The following is a 24,233-nucleotide window of genomic DNA, read 5'->3' on the forward strand; positions in this document are numbered from 1 at the left end:
TAGGCTGATTACACCTGGATGTTGGGTTTGTCGTCATGTTCTATGATCTGAGTCATGGCGCCTGGCAGAATCCCCCCCGCCTCCCCCCCACTGTCATTTACGGGATGTTATTTCACCCTCTGGCAAAGTCACCTCCGCTACAGACGAGAAGATGACAACGTTTAAGTCAGTTAATTTACAGAGATTAATTAAAACAGTCTACCCTAAGGCTGGTACAAGAGAATAAAAATAAAATGCCCCCATGATATTCAGAATGCTTAAAAATACCGTTTTTAAGTATTATGGGAAAAAGACTACTTTTATCACAGAGTCAACTGCATGCAGAAATAATCCAATTCATGAATATTAAAACAATTATCAAATGAGGACGATAATACTGTCTACCTTTCAAAATTACTTTTCAATCAGGATTGTGGTTGCCGCACCTAGTCCAAAACTCTGGTGAAGGTGTTTAAGAACAGCACAGAGATTCACCGTAAATAGCATAAATATTAGAGACATCGTCCATCCATCATCCACAAGTCCACAAACAAGTGATGTCAGGTTGGAGCTAATGCTACCATGCCTTAAGGCTACATGTATGCTACTTAAGGTGAATCACACTACAAGCGCAAGACTACAAAAATCACACACACACAAGATGCCAGAATAAAAATAAGGCTAATCTGGAGAGGTGAGCAACACTTTTCACATGAAATGTCTTGCAGGACTCTTATTCGTACTTATTACACTTTATAGTGTTTTAACCTAACTTGTATTTTAAAATGTAAAATTATCTTTAAGACCCCCGGCAGTTCACATAATCCAAAATACTGTCTCTGCTCTGAGCACTTCCAATATGCCTACTGTGCTTTGAAAAGTCCAAGGTATTGGTTGCTTGTAGTTAGAGGTCCATTTCTTTCACAATGATCTCAGTGGCTCACATTCATGAGTAAATAAAAGTCCCCTTAATTAACTTCAGTGTCCTCAATGTTAACTCCTTCCCATGGTTTTTGCAAGCTCACTGCACCAATAACATCTCTAAATAATGAGGTCAAACCACCGGTTGAGCACAGATTGCATAAAACATCAAAGGGGTTTGCTGTTTGTTTTGATATGTCTTGATATGTCCAGAAACCTGGACGGTGAATAACAAGCTGCTGACCATTGGAGAGTTTCTTTGTCTGGTCTGACCAGAGTTCAGTTCTGATGCAATCAAAGATCATTCAAGTCAAAATCATGCTCAATATGAGCCTGTGGCCAGAACAGCGGAGTCAGTTCAGGTCAGACAAGCCAGCTTCTTGTTTGGGCGGGCGAGCTTGGCCTCTTGTGTCTCAATCTCATTGAATTATTCAGCATAGTATGGCTCTGGAAAGTGGGTTCCCCTGTTGGACCAAGGCAGGAGGATGTGACCCCACGGCTCCTGTCCAGGTGCTAGATGGACTCTATCTGCCGGCGGACCTTCTCTGACGCCAAGCGGTCCAAAGACCGTTGCCTGGCAACCACCACAAGAGCAAAGAGAACAGTGAGGCCCAACATGGCTCCTTCAAACTTCCAGAAGAGATGCTCCTCCAAAAGGGTGGAACGACAGCTGAAACGAAGGAGACCGGATGAGATTTATTTTCTTTATTTCAATCCAATAACAATCCAGGTTGGTATACAGGCTGTGTGCTTAATAGGGTATCTATTGTGTAACACTGTCTTTGTGTTGTTGTGTACACTCACCTCTTATGGACTTCTTTGCTGGTCTTGGTACAATTGATCCGCTCCACATATCCGGTCAGACTGCACTCGGGCAATGTCTTCTGAGGGGGTAAGAGAGAAGACACAGATTACACAGCTAGCAAACAACCTATATCTCTCAGCAGGATACCACAGGTGAGTCTGTGTACACACTGACATAATGTCAAGATAAAGTTGTAAACTGACCTTTGAACTAGCAGCTATGTTTCAGTGGCACAGTGTGCCATGAAATAAAATAAATGGACTTGTCTATGATTATCTTAATATTATAAGAGGTGAGAAATATAAAGGGTGGAGGTAAAAAGATTTATGGCTTTCTCACCGTCTGAAATGCATTGCATTGGGAACACTCTGTGGCCACCACAAATTCTTCTATCTGCCAACAAGGAGTAGTGATGGGCCTGGTCACTGCAAAAAAAAAAAAGTCACTACATGACTTGATGTTACTTTTGGATAATGAGCAAGGTATTCCAGTAACACAGTAACAAGGCTTTCCATTAAGACAATTAATGTTTCACAAGCCTCACCTGGTGGTTTTTCATCCTTTGAGAGGATGGAAGCCCCAAACACCCTATAGAGAAACTTGCATTAGAGAGATTCTGTCCACAAAGTTCTTGAAATAAACTATTCATCATGACGTTTCTTACCTGAGAGACACAAGCCCCCAGAAAAGTGCGTGGAGGACCAGAATCCTGGGCCTACAACATGTCGTCGGGATCCGACAGTCGCTCTCCATGATCCCGCAACAATTCCTTGCCAGAGGCGCCACGTCTGTGCTTTAGTCTGACATAACTACGACTCTGAGATGTTTCGTTGAAAGAGATACGCAATTTCACCTGGAAGTAACAAAAATAAAACATTGCCATTAACCCCTTCCGACACCTTGTAAACACATGAGTTCACTCGTGGGTAAACGCTCACGTTGCCATATTGAAACCCAATGCCGAACAAGTGACTTGACAAGATTCAACGGCGACCCACGTTAAATTTTAGATTAAATCTTCAGATTGTCGACATGGACTCCCTGAATTAATTTTAACTGGCCTTCCCATTTATGTCAGGGCTAACGTCATTGTTGATGGGTACGCGTGAGTCACCCGTAAAGTTAGCCAGGGACTTATGAACGGAGTTCACTCAACCTAGCAGTTTAGCAGATGATGCTGCCGTGCTTGTCGTTGCCAACGCACCAGCAGAGACATACAATACAGACCATTACCCAACTAGCAAGAAAACAACCGCCAACAGATCAACCGTGTCTAACGTTAACTGTTACGGTTAACGTTACGGTTATTGAAATGAACAAATCGCCGAAAGCTGTGGAGGCTTTGTGACTTTCAAACTAACGTCAACGTTAGCAAGCGAATAAAACCATCGACGACACGGACCGTCTATATCACCAATAATTACCATAGATTATTTATTACATGGTACAATATAGGTTTAACAACTTTATAAGTACCATCCCGGTCTGCTAGTTCATCGCAACGATGTAACGTTAGTGATCCGGCATTAGCTAATTATGCTAGCTGACTAGAAGCTAGATAGGAGAGATAAAGTTCACTTCGTCAGAGTGCCGATTCCCAGCAAACCAACTCACCAGTGTCCGTTATGGTCGATGACACATCAATTTTCAGCGAAACTGCCCTTGAAATGTATTGTCCACACATCCACAATATGTCCGAAGCCGCTTCACCTCTGTCACAACAGATAACTTACTGAATTTATTTAACAGTATCGCAACAACACATAAGGGTGGTTGCCATTTTGAATTTTGTCTTGACGCGTCATCGGCCAAGACGTGTGTAGGAAAACACCGGAAAATAACCTAAAATAAAACAGTGCCCCCTGGAGGTCTCCATATGTTATTAACGATAACGATTTGCCATATAGTCAATAATTAAAGGAACCATATGTAAGATTGTGGGCAAAACTGGTACTGCAATCACTTTCAAATTAGTGTAGACTGGTTTATCCACTCCCCCTCCCCCCTGACTCGAGATTGCCAACCCGGATGCTGAAACACTACTGACTTTGTGATTAGTAGATAGGTGGAGGGTGGCGCATCAGGCCAAAACACAACATGACATGACAAAACACAACATCAACATCAGTTGAGGGCTACAACTTCACTTTTTAAATGACAATATCCTGGCTGGACTACTGTTGTCAGTGATATAAGTATTTGAAATTAACATGATTTCTTAATGTCGAGTGACATTTCAGGGCCATTTTATGATTAATTGAAATACATTTCTTACATATGGTTCCTTTAAAAATAGCTTGTTTAATAAAGAACTAGTCATGCATCAGTAGCATCCATTTGAGAAAAAAACTTTATTGAAACAAATAAAGTAAGTTAGTAATGTGAGTGGCTTTTGCTCTCAATGTAGAAGGAAACAGTTAGTCTTGAGCTGAACATCCTCATCAGGAAAACTCTGAAAAGCTATGGTCAGCATTTATTTTAACAATTTATGAAAGAGCATCATGAAAGACTTCTTCATTTAGTGTGCATTTTATTGCTTTACAATTGTACAATGTCCATACACTGCATAAGTACTTCAGAGAAAGGGAATTAGGTTGGAATGTCATCAGAGGACTGGGTGAGAGTAATGTCCGTGAAAACAGAGGATGGATTTTTAAAGGGATGGAGGGGGGGGGGCATGCAAAGGACCATGCACACTGCATTCAAGTATCAAAAACAGTGTCTCGTCCAGTGTGGTTTGTCTCTATTCTAATATGCCCAACTTTTGGCTTGCTTGTCTCATAGAAAAGAAGTTGTGCGCAAAACAAGGCAATTATGCAGCATGCTCAACATGGCCCATCACATGCCTAGACATGGTAACCAATGCAGCTACAGCCATGCCCTCGTGTCCTCCCCAGCACATTAATAAGATCTACTCTAGTATGCATGGCAGCAGGACAGACGTATGGGGAGGTTCTATATTTGAAGCATTTTAAAGGGCAATTTTGACTGGGTAAGAGGTCAAAGTGAAGAGTAAAAATAACAGTGTGGCTAGTGTGGCCATTACTGTCTGGAAAGCACTGTTGAGCTTTAAGATGAATACTTTTTTTTAGTCTCACAGGAATCGTTGTGACTCTTGTCCTACATGCTTCAGCTTTATCATAATTGTGCTAAGTAATCAAAAAGAAATAGATATATCCGAAAGGCACAGATTCATTCAGTATGCGACCCTTGGAAGCATCCATGTGATGGAGGTTGTGATTGACTCTCCAGTGAGAATCTAAGGCAAGCTTGCTTGCCAAAAGTACCGGTTCAGCATGTGTCAATGAAAAAACAATTTACACAACCACTATGGACCCACTCTTAAGGGATGTATGGCCTGGACTGCAATAAAACAGGTTGAGATGGTCTGTGGAGAGGACGTCTACATTAACTACATTGTCAGAGTCCTTTTCCAGAAACTACCTGGTGCAGTCTTGGAAACCACTTAGGCACATGAGAAAACTGTTCACACACCAAAATCTTCTAAATTAATCTGGTGAAACTGTTGGGAGGAAATATCTGTGTACTTTGAAAAACAAAAAAAAAGGGCTTTCATTGTCATGACTGGATCAATTTGGTAAAGAGACTGACCAAACTAGACCAGGAAATGCTGGTAAATCTTGAGGTACTGTTCTGGAATACAAGCAGCATGATGTGGAGGCAGAGCATATGTGTAAAATGATTGCATAGCACACATGTTTTCATGCCTCTGTCAGACTACAAACAAATGGTTGAATACCAGGGGAACTGAAACAAAAGGGTATATAGTATAATAAATGTTTTTTTATATATTATACGTACATTCATTAACTTTGAGTCTACAATTGTGATAATGAACAGGTTAAATAAAAGCAGTCATGACAATGAATAAGATACTTTGATAGACCAAGATGTGACACAGGCACCTCTGAGGCCTCTTTAAAGGGGTCTTCCTTCCTCAAAACTCAACAGGATGTTTGGCTACAGGATCCCGGCTGTGCCTTGTGAGATCCAAACCACCTCATCCAAGTGAAAAATACATTCATTTAGGATCATTTAGCAAATTAGTTAAGCGAAGTGAACTTGGAGGTATTCCAAAGACTTCACCAGTTTGCCCGTCTGAGCCGAGTGGTGTTGATGGGTCTACAGCCAGGTACTTTTCCACAGATGCATTCTTAGACATTATAAGAAGCATTCATGCACTGAACAGCAATGCAACCCTGACACATCCTTCATTTCCTGTTATTCAAGTCAGTTTTAATGGGTGGCCAAGAATGTAGTTGCCCTTGAGGAAAATATCCTTCTGAGAAGGACAAACAAACATTTCACAACTTATAGGATTTCAGAAAAGTGGTGAAGAAAATAATTAAACTAAGGGGATAATTAAGGAAAGGGGAATAAATAATGTCATTAAGAATGTACAGGATAATTTCACTGTCTCAGTGACTATCTAGGGACATGTTGCACCAAAACCATCTCATTTCAGTCACCCCAGTGTAAACCCCTTGTTGAGTGTCCATGATTATGTACTGATTGGCCATTTCGGTTTGGCTTGAGGAAACATGCAGAGTTGAATGGAGAGGCGGCAAGGCGGTACAAGGTGAGGTCCAGTATGGGTGCCTGAGAGGCTTCTATGTATACTTCTAGCTTTACAGGCTGTATGTGGTCACACATGACAATGGATTCTTGATTCTGTCTGTAAGAAACATGCAATTCAACTCCATTATAGAAATGGTGATATAGGAATACTGACATATCTTGTTTTTGCAAAGTGGGCTTTCTTGAGAATTGACTGGTTTAGGTTGGTAAGTCGGGAAAGAAACCCAAATCAGTGATGCCTGGCTGCCCTGTCTTCAAGGTCACACCATCACACAGCCAAACTCTCACACTCACAGACACACCCACACACACACACACATATACAACGTGTGATACCACATCTGTCTATAAATAAACCTGAGTGTCCTGACTAAAACCCACTTCCACTTTCTTTCTCTCTTTCTTTCTTTCAGGGCATAGGGATATACAGTAGAACCATGCAGAGGGTCGAGAGGGTGAAGGGAGAGATGACGTGTTGGTGGAATGACTGTCCATGTGTCTCTCGGTGCTCCCAGTATGTGCATGTGACACCAGGCAGCAAGGTCCTTTATTATTAACATTATTATTATTATTATCATCATCATTATCACCATTATGATCATTATCATCTTGTCTTTTCCAGTCCACAGTAATGCCCAGTACAGAGACACCATCAGCAGTAGAGAGATGAGAGAGGGGGGCCGGGAGGGAGGGCTACATTCAGCTGAGGCTCAGACTTCCACCCATGCAAAGTCTAAAACAACTCGCATCAGCTCCAGGTGAAAACAAACCCCCAACCCCCCCAAAACACGGAACAAACAGATGCCACACAAAAAAGAGTGAGTAGGCCTTGTCCCAAAAAAAGAAAATATATATATACATATATATTTTCAGACCACTTCCTAAGGAAAATAAACGAAACAAAACAACAAACAAACAAACAAATCAAGCACAAAAAAAAAAAAATCCCTTGATTGATCTTGAGGTCTACTGATTCAAAATCAACATCAGCAAGAAATGATATAATCTTCAAATCTTGTATAAAGTAATCTTATTTATATTAAAAAAGGATGTCAAAAGAAGTCGATATACCCACAGTTGGTTGTAGTTTAAAAATAGACCGGTGAGGGAAGGGGGTGGTGGTGAGTGAGTGACTGAGTGTCTCCTGAGAGAGAGGGAAGTAGAGTGCGTAGGTCCTTGTTTAGCCTTTCGGAGAGCAGTTTTCTTTTGGCATGCCACTGCTCTGCCACTGCCCTCTAGTGGAGACAGTCTGAAATGTTTTTTAAAGGGTTCAGCTCTCATCCACAGTGGAGGCCACTGAAGAGAGGACTATGTCAGAGAGAAAGGGAGAGACAGAGAGGTAGAGAGAGAAAGAGAGAGAGAATGAGTTCTGATTTAAAGGGGAATTGGCAATTTTTCTATATAAGGAAACGGAAAGTACACAATAAAAATGAGTAGAGGAAAGTCTAAAGAGTAGACGTATAGAGGATGGAGTGAAGTAGATAGATAGTGGTGGAAGTAGAGAGAGGTGGAAATAGATAGATAGGGGTGGAAGTAGAGAGAGGTGGAAATAGATAGATAGAGCTGGAACAAGATAGATAGAGATGGAAGGCTTCAGATCTGGAGGTAGACAAGGGATTCTGAAGGCTGCCGTTGACTCAGAGTGTGTAGATATGGTGTAGAGGTGAGCATTCTCATTTTGCTTGGTTCCATGTTTTCCTTTTGAAGCTTGCAGTCTGCGTGGGAATCCGTCTACTTGCAGTGGTGCGGGTCAGTATCTCCACGGCTCTCCGCTCCACTCTAGTCCAAGTTCCCGCTGTCGGAGTGGGCGATGTTGAGCGTGTTGGCAGAGGGGAAGAGCTCGCGCTGGTCGGTGGGGCTGTGGTAGTCCGAGGTGAGGTCTGGCTCCAGCAGGGAAGACAGGGTGAAGTGGGACGAGCCCTTCTTCAGGCACTGTGAGTAGAAGTTCAGCAGCAGGTCCAGCTTGTTCTCAATGGACTGAACCTGAAAAGCAACACCCACAGAACACATACTGAATACACTGATGCCATACTAGCATACATCAATGATCATACTAGTGCTGCTGTATTGTTAAACAATATTATGTAAGATAATATTATGTTGAATGACCAGACTCAGTACATAACATAATAAAGACAGTACTATAATTTTTCCAACTGCAAATACCAATTTCAGCATGTTTTGGCATCAGACTACAGCCACGTTGAAAATAGCTGAATTTCAAAAGGCACTCAATGAAACAGACCACAGCATTCAGAGGAGCACAAAAGTAAAGCTGCATCCTTTTGCTTGTCATTGCTGCTCAGCTGACTAAGGGATAATTAGTGTGGATACCTGGAACACCCCCAAACCACAGCACTCTCTCTCTCTCTTTTTTTTTCTCTCCCTCTCTCTCTCTCTCCCCTCCCTCTCCCTCTTTCTCTCTCTCTCCCCTGTGGCCTGGCCCACAACACACAAACAATGTGGCATCTGATGGGAATCAGTGTTAGCAAAAATACATGCTACTGGTTCAGGATGGTAATTTAAAACTGTCGATAAAAAAAGATCCCTCCATCTTGTTTTTTGCATAGAGAACATGCACAGTTAATGTTTGAGATAAACAATTGGCAGTGATTCAAAGCAAAAAAATGCATAATAATAATAATTATTGAAAAGGCCTATTTACTGACTATTCAGCTAAATGTAAACATATACGGATATGAAACGGCCAGAGGTGCTGACTGCACAACAAAGATGTCTCAAAGCTGTCCTTCTGGCCTCTTGTGTAACTGACAAAGGTTTTGGTTACAGAGGCTATGATAAGCGCTATGGTAAGACAAATCCTCTACGCCAAGAAGACAATGAGCTTTCTGAAACATGACCCTCTTCTGGCATCATAGCAGCCATCTCTCAGGACAGCAGCAGACATGGACACGCACTCAGCAAACACATTTAAAATCAGTCTCATGGACGTGGGCCAAGACCAATAGCATCTTCTGCTTGTTTCCGGTCCATTATGAGCACTGAGCATCACAATGATAAAACAGGCACACTCTGAGTGGTCCAGTTAGCCAGTGTGTTGGCTGGTTGACACAAACATGTCGACATGGAGAAACAGCCAGGAATTAGATGGGCCATTCACAGCCTGTGAGATAGGAATTTGTACTAGTTTAAAAAACACTGATCTCTTCGCTTACATTTTAACTCTGTAGTTCACTCCAATCATGTCAAAAATGTAAAAATATTATCTTTAAACAGACCAAAAGTCCTCATTTGAAAGTAGAAACACTCCCTTATAATGATGACATTACGTGTTAATATAATGTTGTAAGTGTAAAACAGATTGGTGGGATCAGTAGCAGAGCATATCTGACTGGTGGAAGTTCCTTTACCTGTTTCTCCACTTTAACTACACGTCCCATCATGCTCAGCTCATCCATTTGATCCAGTTCTGGTGGTGTCTTCTCCCCCTTTTCAATGCGGACCTTCTTATCTGTCTGGACACCCCCACGGCCAATGATTTGATCCACCCTTTTCAAGACACACATAAAATCATACACGGGATGAGCCTTCTGGAAAGACTTTATTTTTAAGTAGACAACTTCATTCAACAGGAAAGTGATCTATCACCACATGTGAAACGTCCATGTATAAAAAATAAATAAATCATCTGCTGATGTAGCAATACAGAAAGCTACTATTATCAGCCAGAAAAACACTACCCTACCGCATATGAGTCAATCCAATACAAACATGTGTGAGTATTACTACGTGTGTGTGTGTGTGTGTGTGTGTGTGTGTGTGTGTGCCCAACATTGCCTCACCTGGTCTGTAAGCTTTTGATTCTGCCCAGCATGTCCAGGTGTCCGGCTGAGTACTGCTCAATCACATCCTTCACATCATACGGTCGTAGAGTCTCCTTAAACTTCCTCTTGGCCACCAAGAATTTCAGGATCCTATAGACACCACACACACACACACACACACACACACACACACACACACACACACACACACACAAACACATTTACTCATACACATAGACAGAGGGACACACAAAAATGCAGACGAGCACAAAAACACACACACACACACACACACACTCACACACACACACACACACACACACACACACACACACACTCACACACACACACACACACACACACACACACACACGCACCTCCGCTCCTCTCTGGAGTGATAAAGTGAGGCGCGAGGCAAACAAAGGCAAAGTGCCGTGAAACGAGCCGGCTGATAAACACACCTAACGAGATTAATTACTGAGGGAGACCTTATCACTCGCACAATACACACACTCATAAACAGCCAGCGTGTCATAGTGGGGGTGGAGGGCTGAGTGTGTGTGTGTGTGTGTGTGTGTGTGTGTGTGTGTGTTGGGAGGAGGGTGGATGTGGGGGTGGTGAGGGTCGCCTTACAGTCAGCTATTTCAGCCCACATTTATTCTGGCACACACACACACACACACACACACACACACACACACGCTGCCATAAAATGGTGTGTGAGACACCGAACCACAATGCACCATGGCCTTTTAAAGGCCAGAGTGGTTACATCTTCAAATGACTCTGAGGTATCTGTGTGTCCTGTGGCTCCTCTTTCCTCTCTTTTCCTCTCTCTCCTCCCTTCTTCTCTCCTCTTGGCCTCTCTCTCTACCTTTTCATCTTCTGTGGTCTTCTCTTCCGTTCCTCTAGTCTACGTATAATACATATAAATGATGTACAACAATCAATCTGGTAAGATGGGATGGGAGCACCTTGATGAGGGTGATGAGTACCTTGATTGTTCCCTTTTTGTAAGTCGCTTTGAATAAAAGTGTCAGCTAAATGGCTAAATGTAAACATCAAACTAGCTATTTAAAGGTGCTCTAAGCGATGCTGGGTAACGTCACTTCTGTTGACTTTCAAACTAAACAGAGAGCTAGCTTGCTACTTCCTCCCCTTCCCTCCCATGCTGCTCCCGTACAATTGAAACTCTCCTAAACGCGCATCTCGTCTGTGATTTCCTGGAACAGTTTGCTATGTTTTTATGGGCTAGGTTTGCCCAGGTTGTTTTTGTTGCCGTATTTTGGAGCCTGGGCTGTCTACAGAGATCAAATTTGTTTACAGTGTATTCAGGATACAGACAGCTAGCAGTTGGTTAGGGGATGTTTGCAGTAAGTGACATAAAGGGCTCTATCTTGCACACCAGCGCAATTGACTTTGTATAGACCCTTTCAACAATAAAAACAAAAACAATGCTTGAACGTTCTATTTGGTTCCCAATCTACTTCCTCTGCATTAAGATAACATATGGAATGTTAAAAAGGAAGTCTTGTGGGGCCAACTATGATGCTGATAATGGAACTCTCTTGAAAGGGTCCATACTCACACTTTTGTCTTTCCTACTCTGCAGTCAGCGCATATTGGAATTTTCCCTCCACAGGTACATGTGCGCCCAGGGGGGACGTTTCAGCGAAAAGAGGGGGCGTGTTCCGGCGCAAACTGTCCCTGTTGATATTTTGCAGTTTCAGAAAACAATTCCGCCACAGACCAGGAACCTCCTGGTCTAAAGTCAGTGGCGCAAATTCAGATGCTATTTTAAGGCCACAGGCCTGCATTAATGAATGCTATGCACACCGATCTACAGACACCCTGTGCACAGATGGAAACATTCAAAGCCTTGATCATATTTGTCCGTTTCCTATTAATTTGGACAACTTTATACAGCCCTATAAAGGCTAAAGTTACCTTTAGTTTTGTTCCAATTTACCGTTGTGTTTGGCTTTAAAACATCGTGCGCGCTTTAACATCAGCCTATAAGCATTATTCCAGCTGCGCTAAGGTTTTGACAAGCACCACAATTTTGCCTACCTTGTTGTAGCCCATCTGAAATAACTCCAAACTTTGCTATGTTCCCTCCATCCTTTCGTTGTTTTATATCCATGATGGCCTTGAAGTCTTGAGTTTGTGAATTCGCTTAAATAAGCTTATTATGTGCTGTTAACCAGCAACCATAGACAGTAAAAGAAAGCAGCAAGTAGCCTTGGCTACAATTTCTGTAGTTGCTGCGTCCATTCATTGTTATTCTCTCTCCTGCTCAAAAAAAGTTGTGCGTGCATTAAAGTTGATGATAACATGTTTACAAACTCTACTTTACATAAAATATTGTAAATAGCCTACTGTCATGCAGTTAATGGGATACTGTGCAGAGTTGGAAAGTTAGGTCAACTTGGAAACTGTTTCTCGTTGTTGAGTTGCCTGTTGGTAAGGTACAGCCGTAGCTTACACTTGCAGAAGCGCTTGCTTGGGTGCCTGTGTTGCACAATGCACTTTGCTCCTCTCATCTATACGACGCGGTTCCCATTTCTCCAAACCATACATAATGACAAGGACAAATATTGCTACACGAGGGAAATCAGTGTGGTGTCCGAAAAATAGGTATAAATCTAGCGAACACATTTCCATGAATCACGGATGTGTTGATGACATAAATTAGGAAATATTAGTGGACTTAATGAGACGTGATGTTGAACTGCATGCCGATGCCATTTAACCCAAATGCCCCAGCAGCAGCACGGGAGAGAAGAGCTTATCTGACAGATCTGCATTGTCTATAGTGAGGTAATGTTAGATTACATTGCAAAAATATCACCATGCATTCATAACCTCGTGATTCAGTGAGAGTGATCCCAAAACATCGGAAAGTGACATTTCTGTATTACATTTTGTCAAGAGGAAAAATCAATAGCAAACTGTTCCCAACTGACTATAGCGCTGTGAACCGTTCCTGGCTGCACCTGGCAAATCCACCATCATAATAGCAATTCGCTATGGAACAAGCGTCCCTGTTGTTAAAGGGAATGTGAGATGACGCTGTGGTTGGTTTATTGCACGTTACGCCCAAACCACACCTATGAATAATGTAGCTACTACAGACCACCCCATTTTAGATTTGCATTGGGCGCAACAGTCATTATCCTGCCGGAAAAATAGAAACAGCGCCCAAGACAAGTCAATTGCGCTAAAGTGCAAGATAGAGCCCAAAATGTTTTAGCCTAAAAAACGTGTGGCATCGCTTAGAGCACCTTTAACCTCACAAGGAAAGTGCTGGGAGCAAGGTGAAGTGGCGTGAAGGAATACACTGTATAAACACACTCATACACACACACACACTCATACACACACACACTCACTCATGCACATAATATTATATATTATATTATATATATATATATATATATATATATATATATATATATATATATATATATATATATATATATATAGATATAATATGAATCCATTAGATGCACACATTACAATCAATTGTGCACCTGTGTTCAGTCCTTTGACCTTTTCCTGTACAGCAGACAAAGTGGAAAAAGTATGAAAATATTGTACTCAAGTAAAAGTACCAATACCTTGATAAAATATTACTCAAGTACAAGTTAAAATATGATCTGAAAATGTACTCAAGTAAAAGTAAAAAAGTAGTAGTTTAAAATGTACTTTAAGTAAAAGTTACTTAGTTACTTTTTGGGGGTGGGTGGGTACCAGAACAACCAGTTTTACCAGAGACTTTCTAATGAGGAGATACAGCACTCAAAAAAATCCTCCATGGTAATGCATGGGGTTAGTTTGTAACGCCAATATAGCAGTTGTCTACACATATCACAACCCTTCAGCGGGAAAACGTTGACATGTGAATACGTTGAGCCAATCATGTGGTGTGTTGTAAAATACATTGAGCCAATCATGTGGTGTGCTGTGAAGACATCGTGCCAATCATCTGTTGTGATCTCGCTGCTGGAGCAAGATTGGTGTCATGAAGCCTTACGCACACGCATTTCTGCCGAAATAGATGCACGATAAGTGCCCAAAAAGTGTTGCAATATGGCCGCCGAGTGGAGCTACTTGCCTGATAAGGATGTTGAGAAATTCATCTATGTGAAAAATCACCTCCTTTAAGTTCTTTAAGTTTGAGCAGTAGTTGATTTTAGTTAGTTGCACTCATCCTTGGGTCGCTTTGCAGTGAACAGTAATCCAACACAACTGAAAAGCCCCTCACAGGCAGCTGAGGCAGGCAGGCCAATGTTGAGTTGCAGAGAGTTTTTTTTATATTTGCAAACGAGCAGAAGGTTCAGCAGATTAAAGGGCATCGAACTAGGGGGGAAAGTGGGAAGTATAGGGCAATGGAGGAGAGGGCCCTTGAAAAGTGGAATACAGGGGGCACTACATTTTCACCAGGCATTAGGAATAACTCAGGTAATCCACACATAAAAAATCCAAACAACTCCATAAGTAGAGTCAAGTGTAATGAAGTGGAATAACACAGGGAAAAAGTATTGAACACGCTAAGAAAAAGCACTAAGGCAAGGAAAGGGAAGGAACGAGCTGGAATCTGTAAGTAGTTAGAGAGTAGTTATCCTTTCTATCTGTGCAAATTAATATAAGCTTGGTTAGTAGCATACATATTGATGGGCTATAAAAAGGTTTTTCATTACCAAGGTGTCACAAACATTTCATGATGGATAAAAGCAAAAAGCTCTCCCAAGACCTTTGCAACCTTATTGTTGCAAAACATATCAATGAAACTGGTTACAGATGCATTTAAAAACTTCAGAATCTTCCAGTAAGCAGCATGGGAACCATTATCTCCAAGTGGAAGAAACATCACTGCATTATCAACCGGCACAGGGCACAGGATCTCCTCGCAATATTTCTGACCAGGGAGTCAGAAGGATAGTCAATTCCAAGAGCCAAGGACCACTCGGAGAAAGCTCCAGAAAGACTTGAAGGCAGCCAATTCAATTAAATTCAATTAAACAGTTCTGGAAGTAATCTGGAACTAAAGATCAGGATTCACAAGAGGGACCCCTGGAACCTGTTTAGAACAACGGATCAAAATCACACCTGATACTGCGACTAATAAGTTTTGTCATACAGGAAATGTCTTGAAGCTGTCTTTACAAACAAAGGCTTTTCCACAAAGTATTCAGCACGTTCAATACTTTTTTCCTGTGTCATTCCACTTTAATCCACAAAACTCTTATATTTGGATTTTTTATATGTGTGTTAATATAATGTGTGGTGAAAATTTCGAATAGACTCACTGGAAGTTTAGGCTAATTACTGAAAAATTAAGCGTTCAATACTTATTTCCACCATATATTTACTTTACCTGAATATTTTAACTTCCAAATTAAATGTAAAAATGAATGTCAGACGAAATGTAAAGTTTGACTGACTGGATTTTGTATACAAAACATAGTGAAAACTGTCTAAGGTCACTCTCACTCTCCCTTGCTAAAGAGCTAAATGGTTTAGTCCGCCTGCACGATTCATAAGGTAGTCTTATGTATCTTTTGTTGGTTTTGTTGGCTACTGATGGCTGTGCTTCTGTTACCCCGATGAGATCTGAACTACTGATGGCTCTGCTCCGTCTTCCGATGTCACCAAAATGCTGCTCAGCAGAATTGAGCTGACCCAATTATAATGGTGGAAACCGCCTTCTGTTCTTACATTAAAAAACTATGGGTTATTGTGTCTTATATTGTGTAATTTGGGTTTTCCAGTACTTTCCAATATGTTGTAATGTGGGATTTTACTCCTGGTTTCATTCAGGCCATTTCTGAGGAAATGGTCTCTACACAGGCCACATATAGTCTAGCTGGTGTCACTTTTAGTTCCTTTGCTCTGACAGTTAGTCTGCTGACTTACAACAAATGCAGCAATATTACAGTTTTTCTCAATTGTTTACACACAAAAACTGGTACTTACTGCAAGACACAATGACCACAGCATGTCATGTGACCCCCTGAACCAATTCTGCTAAACTACAATTCCTCCTTTACACTCAAATTGCAGTTCTAAAACACACTTTTTTCACAACACTACACACAATTCTCTGCATTTGGCACAATTTCCATGAAGAAAATCTCTTGTTTTCACAAGGAACTGCCATTCAAATTCTAAAGTTAATTGCCCTACTATGCACACTGACTCATCACATGGGCAAACACCTGTCACACAGTTTTAAAATGAGCAATCAAAGCGTTAGCATAATGCTTGTGATGTTGATGAGGTAGAAGAGAGGAAGCAGCGTAGTTTTTTTTTTATTGTAACTGTATACAGTAAATTCTTCAGTTGTTTTGTATGTAGACCACTGTATGTGCAACTTTATGTTGGTTGGGATGTACACTGTGTACATTGTTTTTGTGGGGAAAAATAAAATATATTTGTTACAGTGTATTTGTGTGTTCTGAGTATAAAAAACAATATTCTCAAATATTTTACAACACACTTATGTATGTACTGTCTGTAGTAAGTTTAACACTGAACAAAAAAAGGCCTAAGTCATTATGATGAATGGAGAAGTGTTTTCCATTCATCATAGTGTTTTACACTGAGCACGTCAGTGTTCAACTGGTTCTTATAAATGTCTATTCATATGATGGATGGTTTGTGAAACAATGGTTGGTTTGAAAATAAAATACCATTTTGAGAATAAATAACATTGTTTTGAATGTAAAGTTTCATTTTGCAGGAGAATTGAGGGGGTTTGCCCATTGTGTGTGTGTTTTTTTTATTTGTGTGTAGAGTTCTGAGAGGATGAGGCATGCTTTCAGAAAATGTGTGTAACAATCGAGAAAAACACAGATGCTTCTGGAAACAGGGTCCAAATATTGACTCATTGTGAAACTGATCTACTTTGTCCTAAAAGTGTGAGTGCTGTCAGTTACCCTGCCAGGCTCTTGAAAAGGGCACCTGACGTCCACCCAGCTCAGGTGCTGGTGTTTGTGCTCACATCGGCCCCGCCGTGTGATCGCTCACGCTAACAGCTTCTGCCAGATGTTTTTGTGGCCGTGTCGCCTGGCGCTGGAGATGAGCTGAAGGCAGGTCAGGGCTGCTGGCCTCCCCTCCTCTCCCTCTTCCTCCCATTCTCTCTCTTTCTCTCTCTGTCCTCCGTCTTATCACTCTCGGATAACTAACACCCACACGTGCTGGCTCGGCAGAAAAACGCGAAACAGCGAAATGTTAGGATCACAAAACAGCCGCACTCAAACTGTCATCGTCCCCCCCGTTCGTGATTGATCACTCCATAGGAGTGGCCAGGCAACGCGCAGGATTGGGAGAAAGAGGACACGGAGAGGGAGGGGGGACTTTTTACCCTTTTCTTTCACTTGGTCTTCTTCTCTTTTTCTATCTCCCTAAACTGAGGATGGCCTATCTCTGGTAAGCAGATGTAGCTCCTTGCGATGAGCTGCCTTTAGTGTCTGTGCCCTCAGCCTCAGAGGAGAATGGAGATGCTTCAGAGTAGCCTTTAAAGGGGTGGTTCAGGATTTTGGACATAAGACCTTACTTCCAAGTAAGCAAGTGTGATATTTATCAGTGGAGACCGTTTTCAGCACGTTTCATCCAGTCCTTCTAATTGCAGAGTTCGCAGGTGCTAGGCTAGCGCAAGTCAACAGTATGTGCTAGCCTGCCACTAAAGACAGTCTTACCCACTCCAAAGTACACCTGAGGCAAATTCCAGACAATCGATGTAAATGTCTGTTGATAGAATAGTGCAAGAAATACAACTACCCTTGCATCACGTTGCAATAGTTATACTTTGGTCCCTAAAGTTGTTAGTAGTCATTTTGCAACTCAGCGGCGGACTGATATTACCAAGGCTACTACTAGGTATCCCCATTGGAGTGCGCTTTACTGTTTACTTTTTGGCGCAGTACTACTAACCGGAGCAAGTATAATTCCACCGCTGCTAAGAAACTAGTCCCTCAAAATGTAATGCGATCGTTGAAATGCAAGGATGGAATAACGTTAGAAATAACACTGTCAATACAGACATTTACATCGATAGTCTGGCGTTATAATTTATTTGCCTCGGGTGTACTTTGGAGTGGGTAAGACTGTCTTTAGTGGCAGGCTAGCACATACCGTTGACTTGGCGCTTAGCCTAGCACCTGCGAACTCTGCAATTAGAAGGACTGGATGAAACGTGTTGAAAACGGTCTCCACTGATAAATATCACACTTGCTTACTTGGAAATGAGGTCCTATGTCCAAAATCCTGAACCACCCCTTTAATGTTGTGCGCTCACATCCGTCCGTCATATCCTAAGGAGGTGGAGAGAAGTACTGTAGTTGCTTGCTGAGGCACTGATATATGAACTGACATCAATACTGCACAAAAACAGTCTTTGGTCACAAGGCACAAATTCTGCCTGGGCCAGTGTACTTTCGAGCTAGGCGGTCTGTGTTTTTGAAAGGCCAAAGTATCTTAGTAATAGATGTTCAACATGGATTCTGTGATCAAGATTAATGTCAGAGGGTTCTTCCTGTTCTCAACAGTTCACTTGTTGTCTGGTGCTGAGGGAAGCACCACAGTCGCTTGTATTTCTGCATTGCTGTGGCTAGAATGGGGTGCAGTTTCTTGGCGTCACTGTGGAGAACAGAAAACAACAGAAGAGATGTCCACAGCTGTTTGCCAAAGTCACCCGCATCAGGCCCCGAAGAGAACCCAAGTTTCTTGATGAAGTTTCTTGATGACTCTCGAGTTTTGGCTTTTCCGCAGGAAGTTTTTTTTTTTTGTGTGTGTGTGTGAGTTTTTGTGGGATTTTGCAGCTACCTGCATATTTTCCTGGGGTGGGTCTCAGGTGTAGGTAAGTAAGAGAAAGGCGAGGGAACGAAAGCAAGAGAAAAAGAGAGGGAGGAATGAGAAGTACAGAAGAAATCCCATTTATTTACAACCTCCCGAGGCACTCTGCAAAGCGCTGACTCTTTTCAATAGCCTGTCTCCTTACTGGGAGGGAGTTGGTCTAACCTTTACGTTGTCTGACTCCATATACGTTCCAATGCCAAGGAGCTATAGGAAGCTGTATGAAGCTTCTTCTCATCCCCTCTGCCATGTGGCCCATCTTCACTGCCTCCACTGTCTCGTGTCACCTACAGCTCACTGCCATAAACCCCCCTCGGTTCCCTCTGGGGCAGTTTATTGGTAACTTACTGAACTGGCATGCTGATAAACCAGAACTATAAATAAAATTGATGACGTGTTTGAAGTATGTCTTATATCAAGCATGTGGAAACACCAGGGTAAAACCATTTATTAACTAGACACTGGTCTCTCAGTCCCCCCTATATAGAATATAATTTTTGATGGCACTTCAAACATAAAGATAGAAGTGAACGCTTTCTTAAAGCAGTGTGGATGGGTGGGATTTATTTGCATGTCCTTGCAGTTGGATGGCTACCATAGGTTTCATTTAAGGGGCTAACAGAGTGATTTAAAATCAAAAGACAAATTCAGCAAGAGCCATCCGTCAGTATTTGAATAAACACTCTCTCTCAATCATTTCTGAATGTTTATGTGAGTGTTAAACTCATCTCCTCCTGCTTAGGTGTAGCTGAAAACCTTTAATCACTTCCACAGCCCACCAGGATCACAGCCTGGACCTTGGAGACTGCGTCCACAACACAGGTGTCCAACAACAAACCCACGTCTAGAAAACGTTCATGGACGGAGGAGCAGACATCGAGGTCTGAGGAGAGGTCTGTCTACGTGGCCGTAAATTAATAATACCATTTGGAAAACCTCTCTCTGCCTTTCCTTTTGGAAAACGAGAAAATAAGTCATGGGCAAGGGAAACAATGCAACCTCTTATGAATAAATCACACCCTCAATAACGGAGCCAGAAAAAGAAGCATGTTTTTGGAAGTCAAAAGAGAAAAAATAAAAAAAAACAAAAGAGGAGGTGCACTTTGTATGTTTTTTCTTGGTGTGTTTTTTTTGCGGGAGTACACACCTCTGCTCATGTCTGCTGGGCTCGAACAGCAAACTCCACACATTTCTGCCATGTCTGGCCTGATAAACGGCGAGCCTCCTTTCAAAGTGAACACTCAGCACTAAGACGCATGCTAAAATTTGCCTTTTTTATTTATAGGACATCAATCTTGGCGGCAGGGAGGAGGAGGAGGAAGTGGAGGGCTGCGAGGAGAGAGGGCTGCGAGGAGAGAGGCCAGCGGCGACGTCGCCGTGGCCCCTTGTCATGAGCCATTCCAACACACCTGTGCCGTCTCCGCGAACCGCAGTCCCCTCGCACGTGTCCCTGTCCAGACGTTTGGGCTGGGCCAGGTGAGGGATGTCACCCTCAGAGTCCCAGTCCTCAACCACACTACTGAGCTCCAAAACACAGCAGCTTATTAAAGCGCATGGGACATGCCCCTCCATGCATGTACACATACAAACATGCAACAACCACACACCACAACACATAACCAGAGCACACACAGCTCATGCACGCAATCACACACACACACACACACACACACACACACACACACACACACACACACACACACACACAGGGCAGGCAGGCACTTGGAGGCCACAACGCGGCAAGTATAGGTAGTAAGAGACGATGGCGCTCTTCCAGCGATTAAATCTCCAGCAATCTGCTTCGATAAGCCATCAGCCTCCCCAGGGAGTCCGGCATCCATTGCCTCTCACACACATGTTTGCTGGCACTCAGTGATTTTTTTTTTGCCTGAAAAGGTAATGAAGCATGTACTGTATATGAAGGTGTATTTCTGTGTGTTCATTTTGCTATCTGCCACGCAATTGCTGTAACTTTCCTAAAATTGAATAGATTGCATACGGTGTATAATATTGAAGTGTGTGAAAGTTCTTCTTTTCCTCTCTCTGAAATGCACTCACTCACCTACACCCCCACCAGTTCACACAAACACAAAGAGATCCTTCCTTTCCCAACGTGTGAACTACTAAATCGCCTTCCTGTTTGGAAGCGTTCTAATAGTTATAACAGCTGCACTACCACGTCTGACTTGGCCAGCAGTATTCTTTCACAGGGAAATTACATAGGATAACTATAAGAAAAATAACTCCTGAGGTCACTTGGGTTTTTGGCAGTATCGTTGCAGAAAACAACAGAAAAAAAGTGTGTTGATCATTGATCACCATCTGAGCATTGTGCCTTTTACAATGAGGTATTAATAGGAAGGAATCATTTCAACTACCTGCCAACTCAGTAAAGTACTCGACTCCCAAGGATTGTGATTTGGTGAAGTTTAATCTGGACTGCAGAATACAAACTGCTGAATGTGCATTTTCCTTGACTTGTTTTATTCTAACAAAACCAAAACAAGCCACTTCTCTCTTGACTGACCGATGACTGCTCTGTCAAACTCACCCAGTGCTGGAGTCAGCATCAACAGCACTCAGTGGCTCAACAATGGGCATTCCCTATGTTGTGAGTGTTAAAGATATGAGCAATTGTAACCCAATAGGCTACCCTTTTTGTGGCATTCAGCAAATATCTCCTCACGTTTTGCTATCCGTCCGTTCTGTGTGCTAACTGAAAATAACTCTTTTTATAACTCAGTTTTCCTGCACAGCCCTGGCTCCATAAACTAAAAACAAACACGGAGTGTGCACCGACACATACAACACTACTGCAGCCAATAAGAAGTAGGTGGTGATATTTTGCACCCACAAACCTATGGAGCACTGAAGGGAGAGGTCTATTGTTTGACTGTTGAATTCAAACATCAAAATCTTTCTCCAGTATCACTAACCAAATCTTTAACGGCACTCGAATATATACATAGATACATACAAACCTTAAAACATTTACCTGAAAAAGAGTTTCTGTAACCTTAATAGCAATAATGCTCGAAGGAGTCTCTTTGCAATTTGTGGTGGTAGCAAAACTCACATCTACATTATTAGCATCCCAGATTAAATATTAACAATATTATAACACCAGGTGGGCTTATAATGTAATAAAACATGTAAGTTATTTCACCATCGTACAGAAAACAGGAGCTTTTTTTGTTCAGCATTTAGCTGCAAAACCTCAATTATAATGCATGATTCCCTTAGTGATGAATTCACACTATGGGACCTTTCTCCTTTCTGGTAACCCTATATTGAGTGCTCTGCTACAGCTCACTAACTCTCTCATTCCACTCTCGTAGAGAGAGGGGTTATGGGAGCAGGACCAGTGTGTCTGTGCTGCTCCTGAGAGCGTGTGAGGGGAGGGTGGAGGGGGGTGGTGGTGGTGGGGGGAGGGGGTCGCGAGGGACCGGACTCACGTCACGATGGTGCGGGACTCACCGAACAGCACGAATCAGAGTCTTCACAGCAGGGATCACCTCGTCCATGGTGACATCACAGTAGGGCTTATCCTCAGTGCTCTCCTCTCCTGTTCCCTCCACTGAGAGAGAAGGAGAGATGGAGGAAGAGGGAGGGAGAGAGAGAGAGAGAGAGAGAGAGGGAAGGGGAGAGATTAATATGAAAATTGCCTTGAATTGACAGTCAGGAAAACATTTGGATTAGTTATTCATGGAACAGAAATGAAAGTCAATGGCTACGGCACTAATAGCATTATGTACTAATAACACAGAACATCTCTAACTCGGGCATTTCTTGCATATAGACCCTTTCAACAATAAAAACAAAAACAATGCTTGAACGTTCTATTTGGGCCCCAATCTACTTCCTCTGCATTAAGATAACATCTGGAATGTTAAAAAAGGAAGTCTTGTGGGGCCAACTATGATGCTGAGAATGGAACTCTCTTGAAAGGGTCCATAGGTGTTTTGTAGGTGTCTCTGTTTTGTAAGCGTGAGTGCACTTTAAAGAGTGCCATGTCCAGTTGCCATACCATCGACGGGAGGTCTTGGCTTCAGCCGTAGGGATGTGCGGAAGCGGGTGCGGTCATTGAAGCTCCAGCTCTTCTGCACCTTTCCCGGACTGGTTGCCTCGGCGACGTTGTCTTGACACGGCGAACGCTGGTCATTTCCAGGGGGCAAAGGTGAGGCCTTGTTTCTGATGGCCTGGGACGAACGGGAATTGTTCATCCGTATCCGGTCGCGGAACCCCATCTTACTACTGCCACCCGGAAACACACAAGTCAGTGACACATCCCAACAATAAGCAAATCATGCAAGAGAAGTTACGTCACTGTCTCTCAGCAAATGCACAAGCCAATCCATGTCCACAAAATCTATTCCACCAAACCATGCAATCTCATCATGTATAACTGGTCCTCCTCCTGAATGCACAGTCTATGTGTGTGCAACATATCAACAAATATCTTAACCAAGCTTGACAGCACAAATTGGAATGGTTACATAAAATAGACAGACTGACAGTAAGAAGGGTTAATATGTTAAAAAGACAAGTCTGATGGAGGTGGACAGACACAAAAACATCCAAATATTCTCCACAAGATTATCTCCAAGCATGCATCAAGACCCTTATTCTGCACCATTAATTATTTTTCATGGTCTACAAAAAAACATGGCTAAAATCTGACTGACAAAAGCACTCGGTGCTGTGGCCTGGGATGGCGATATGCTCACGGCTGAGTAAACAAGGGGATCTTATTCTTCATGGCCCACGGTGTCCTGTGATATGCTCGGCATATTCGGCCAACGGTTCGGATAAATATTTTAAGAGCAGAGGAAAGCGCTTGCAGAAATAGCATTTCAGTTTTTGCATTTCAGCTGGAAGCATTCAGGTGGACTGGGGGGGGGTTGAATTAATCCTCTGCATGCCGTTGATATTTGGGGGGGGGGGGGGACGGCTTTCTTCAGGAGGCTGTTCAGAGGTCCATGAAAATCCTGGAAAATCCAAGAACTTCCCGTACATACTACGTATTGAAGTGATTTGGAAGGGGGGGAAAACACAATAACATAGAAAAACCCAGAAACAACATGCAATGCAAGAAACATAGAGTCCAGAAACAACATGCAATGCAAGAGATCATCAATACACTCATTGACGCTCTCTGAACTGCGACTCACCCATGCCACAGGCAAAGAGACTCTTCCTAGCATGCTTCAGGGCAGGAGTGGGTTTTACTAAGCAGTCATCAGTCTTAATAAGTAGACCAACCTATGAGAGATGTGAAGCCTATA

The 24,233-nt window shown here is 42.5% G+C and overlaps 2 protein-coding genes across 4 annotated transcripts in view; both read right to left on the reverse strand.

Annotated features, from left to right (window-relative positions):
• Positions 1-254: 254 nt before the first annotated feature.
• On the reverse strand, positions 255-3,486 carry jtb (jumping translocation breakpoint). Of its 2 annotated transcripts, none has more exons than XM_048230520.1 (6): positions 3,320-3,486; positions 2,370-2,558; positions 2,250-2,293; positions 2,045-2,130; positions 1,705-1,781; positions 255-1,570 (listed from the first exon to the last, which is right to left on the reverse strand). In XM_048230520.1, exons 2-6 carry the CDS (start codon positions 2,456-2,458, stop codon positions 1,414-1,416), a joined length of 453 nt encoding a protein of 150 aa, XP_048086477.1. In that variant the 5' UTR covers positions 2,459-2,558; positions 3,320-3,486; the 3' UTR covers positions 255-1,413. The 2 variants fall into 2 exon arrangements, with proteins under 2 accessions (XP_048086477.1, XP_048086476.1); XM_048230519.1 differs by having other exon boundaries at positions 1,705-1,784.
• A 551-nt stretch (positions 3,487-4,037) lies between these two features.
• The window catches only part of LOC125285415 (potassium voltage-gated channel subfamily KQT member 4), a 72,496-nt gene continuing 52,300 nt past the window's right edge, over positions 4,038-24,233 (reverse strand). For both annotated transcript variants that reach the window (XM_048229850.1, XM_048229851.1), the window contains 5 exons: positions 22,976-23,202; positions 22,426-22,525; positions 10,108-10,239; positions 9,676-9,814; positions 4,038-8,287 (listed from right to left, as the gene is read on the reverse strand). In XM_048229850.1, the coding sequence (XP_048085807.1) occupies positions 8,084-8,287; positions 9,676-9,814; positions 10,108-10,239; positions 22,426-22,525; positions 22,976-23,202 (802 nt within the window). In that variant the 3' untranslated portion in view covers positions 4,038-8,083. The remainder of the gene's footprint in view (positions 8,288-9,675; positions 9,815-10,107; positions 10,240-22,425; positions 22,526-22,975; positions 23,203-24,233) is intronic.

The sequence above is a fragment of the Alosa alosa genome, chromosome 20, assembly GCF_017589495.1.
Source record: "Alosa alosa isolate M-15738 ecotype Scorff River chromosome 20, AALO_Geno_1.1, whole genome shotgun sequence".
NCBI classification, from domain to species: Eukaryota; Metazoa; Chordata; class Actinopteri; order Clupeiformes; family Clupeidae; genus Alosa; species Alosa alosa.

Bases quoted from the DNA above. Each gene is read 5' to 3' on its own strand.
- jtb (XM_048230519.1), bottom strand. From the start codon at position 2,458: ATGGAGAGCGACTGTCGGATCCCGACGACATGTTGTAGGCCCAGGATT. The intron at 2,131-2,249 runs GTGAGGCTTGTG...TTTTTTTTGCAG, and splicing joins AAAGGATGAAAAACCACCAG to TGACCAGGCCCATCACTACT. The intron at 1,571-1,704 runs GTGAGTGTACAC...CCTTCGTTTCAG, and splicing joins AGCAAAGAAGTCCATAAGAG to CTGTCGTTCCACCCTTTTGG.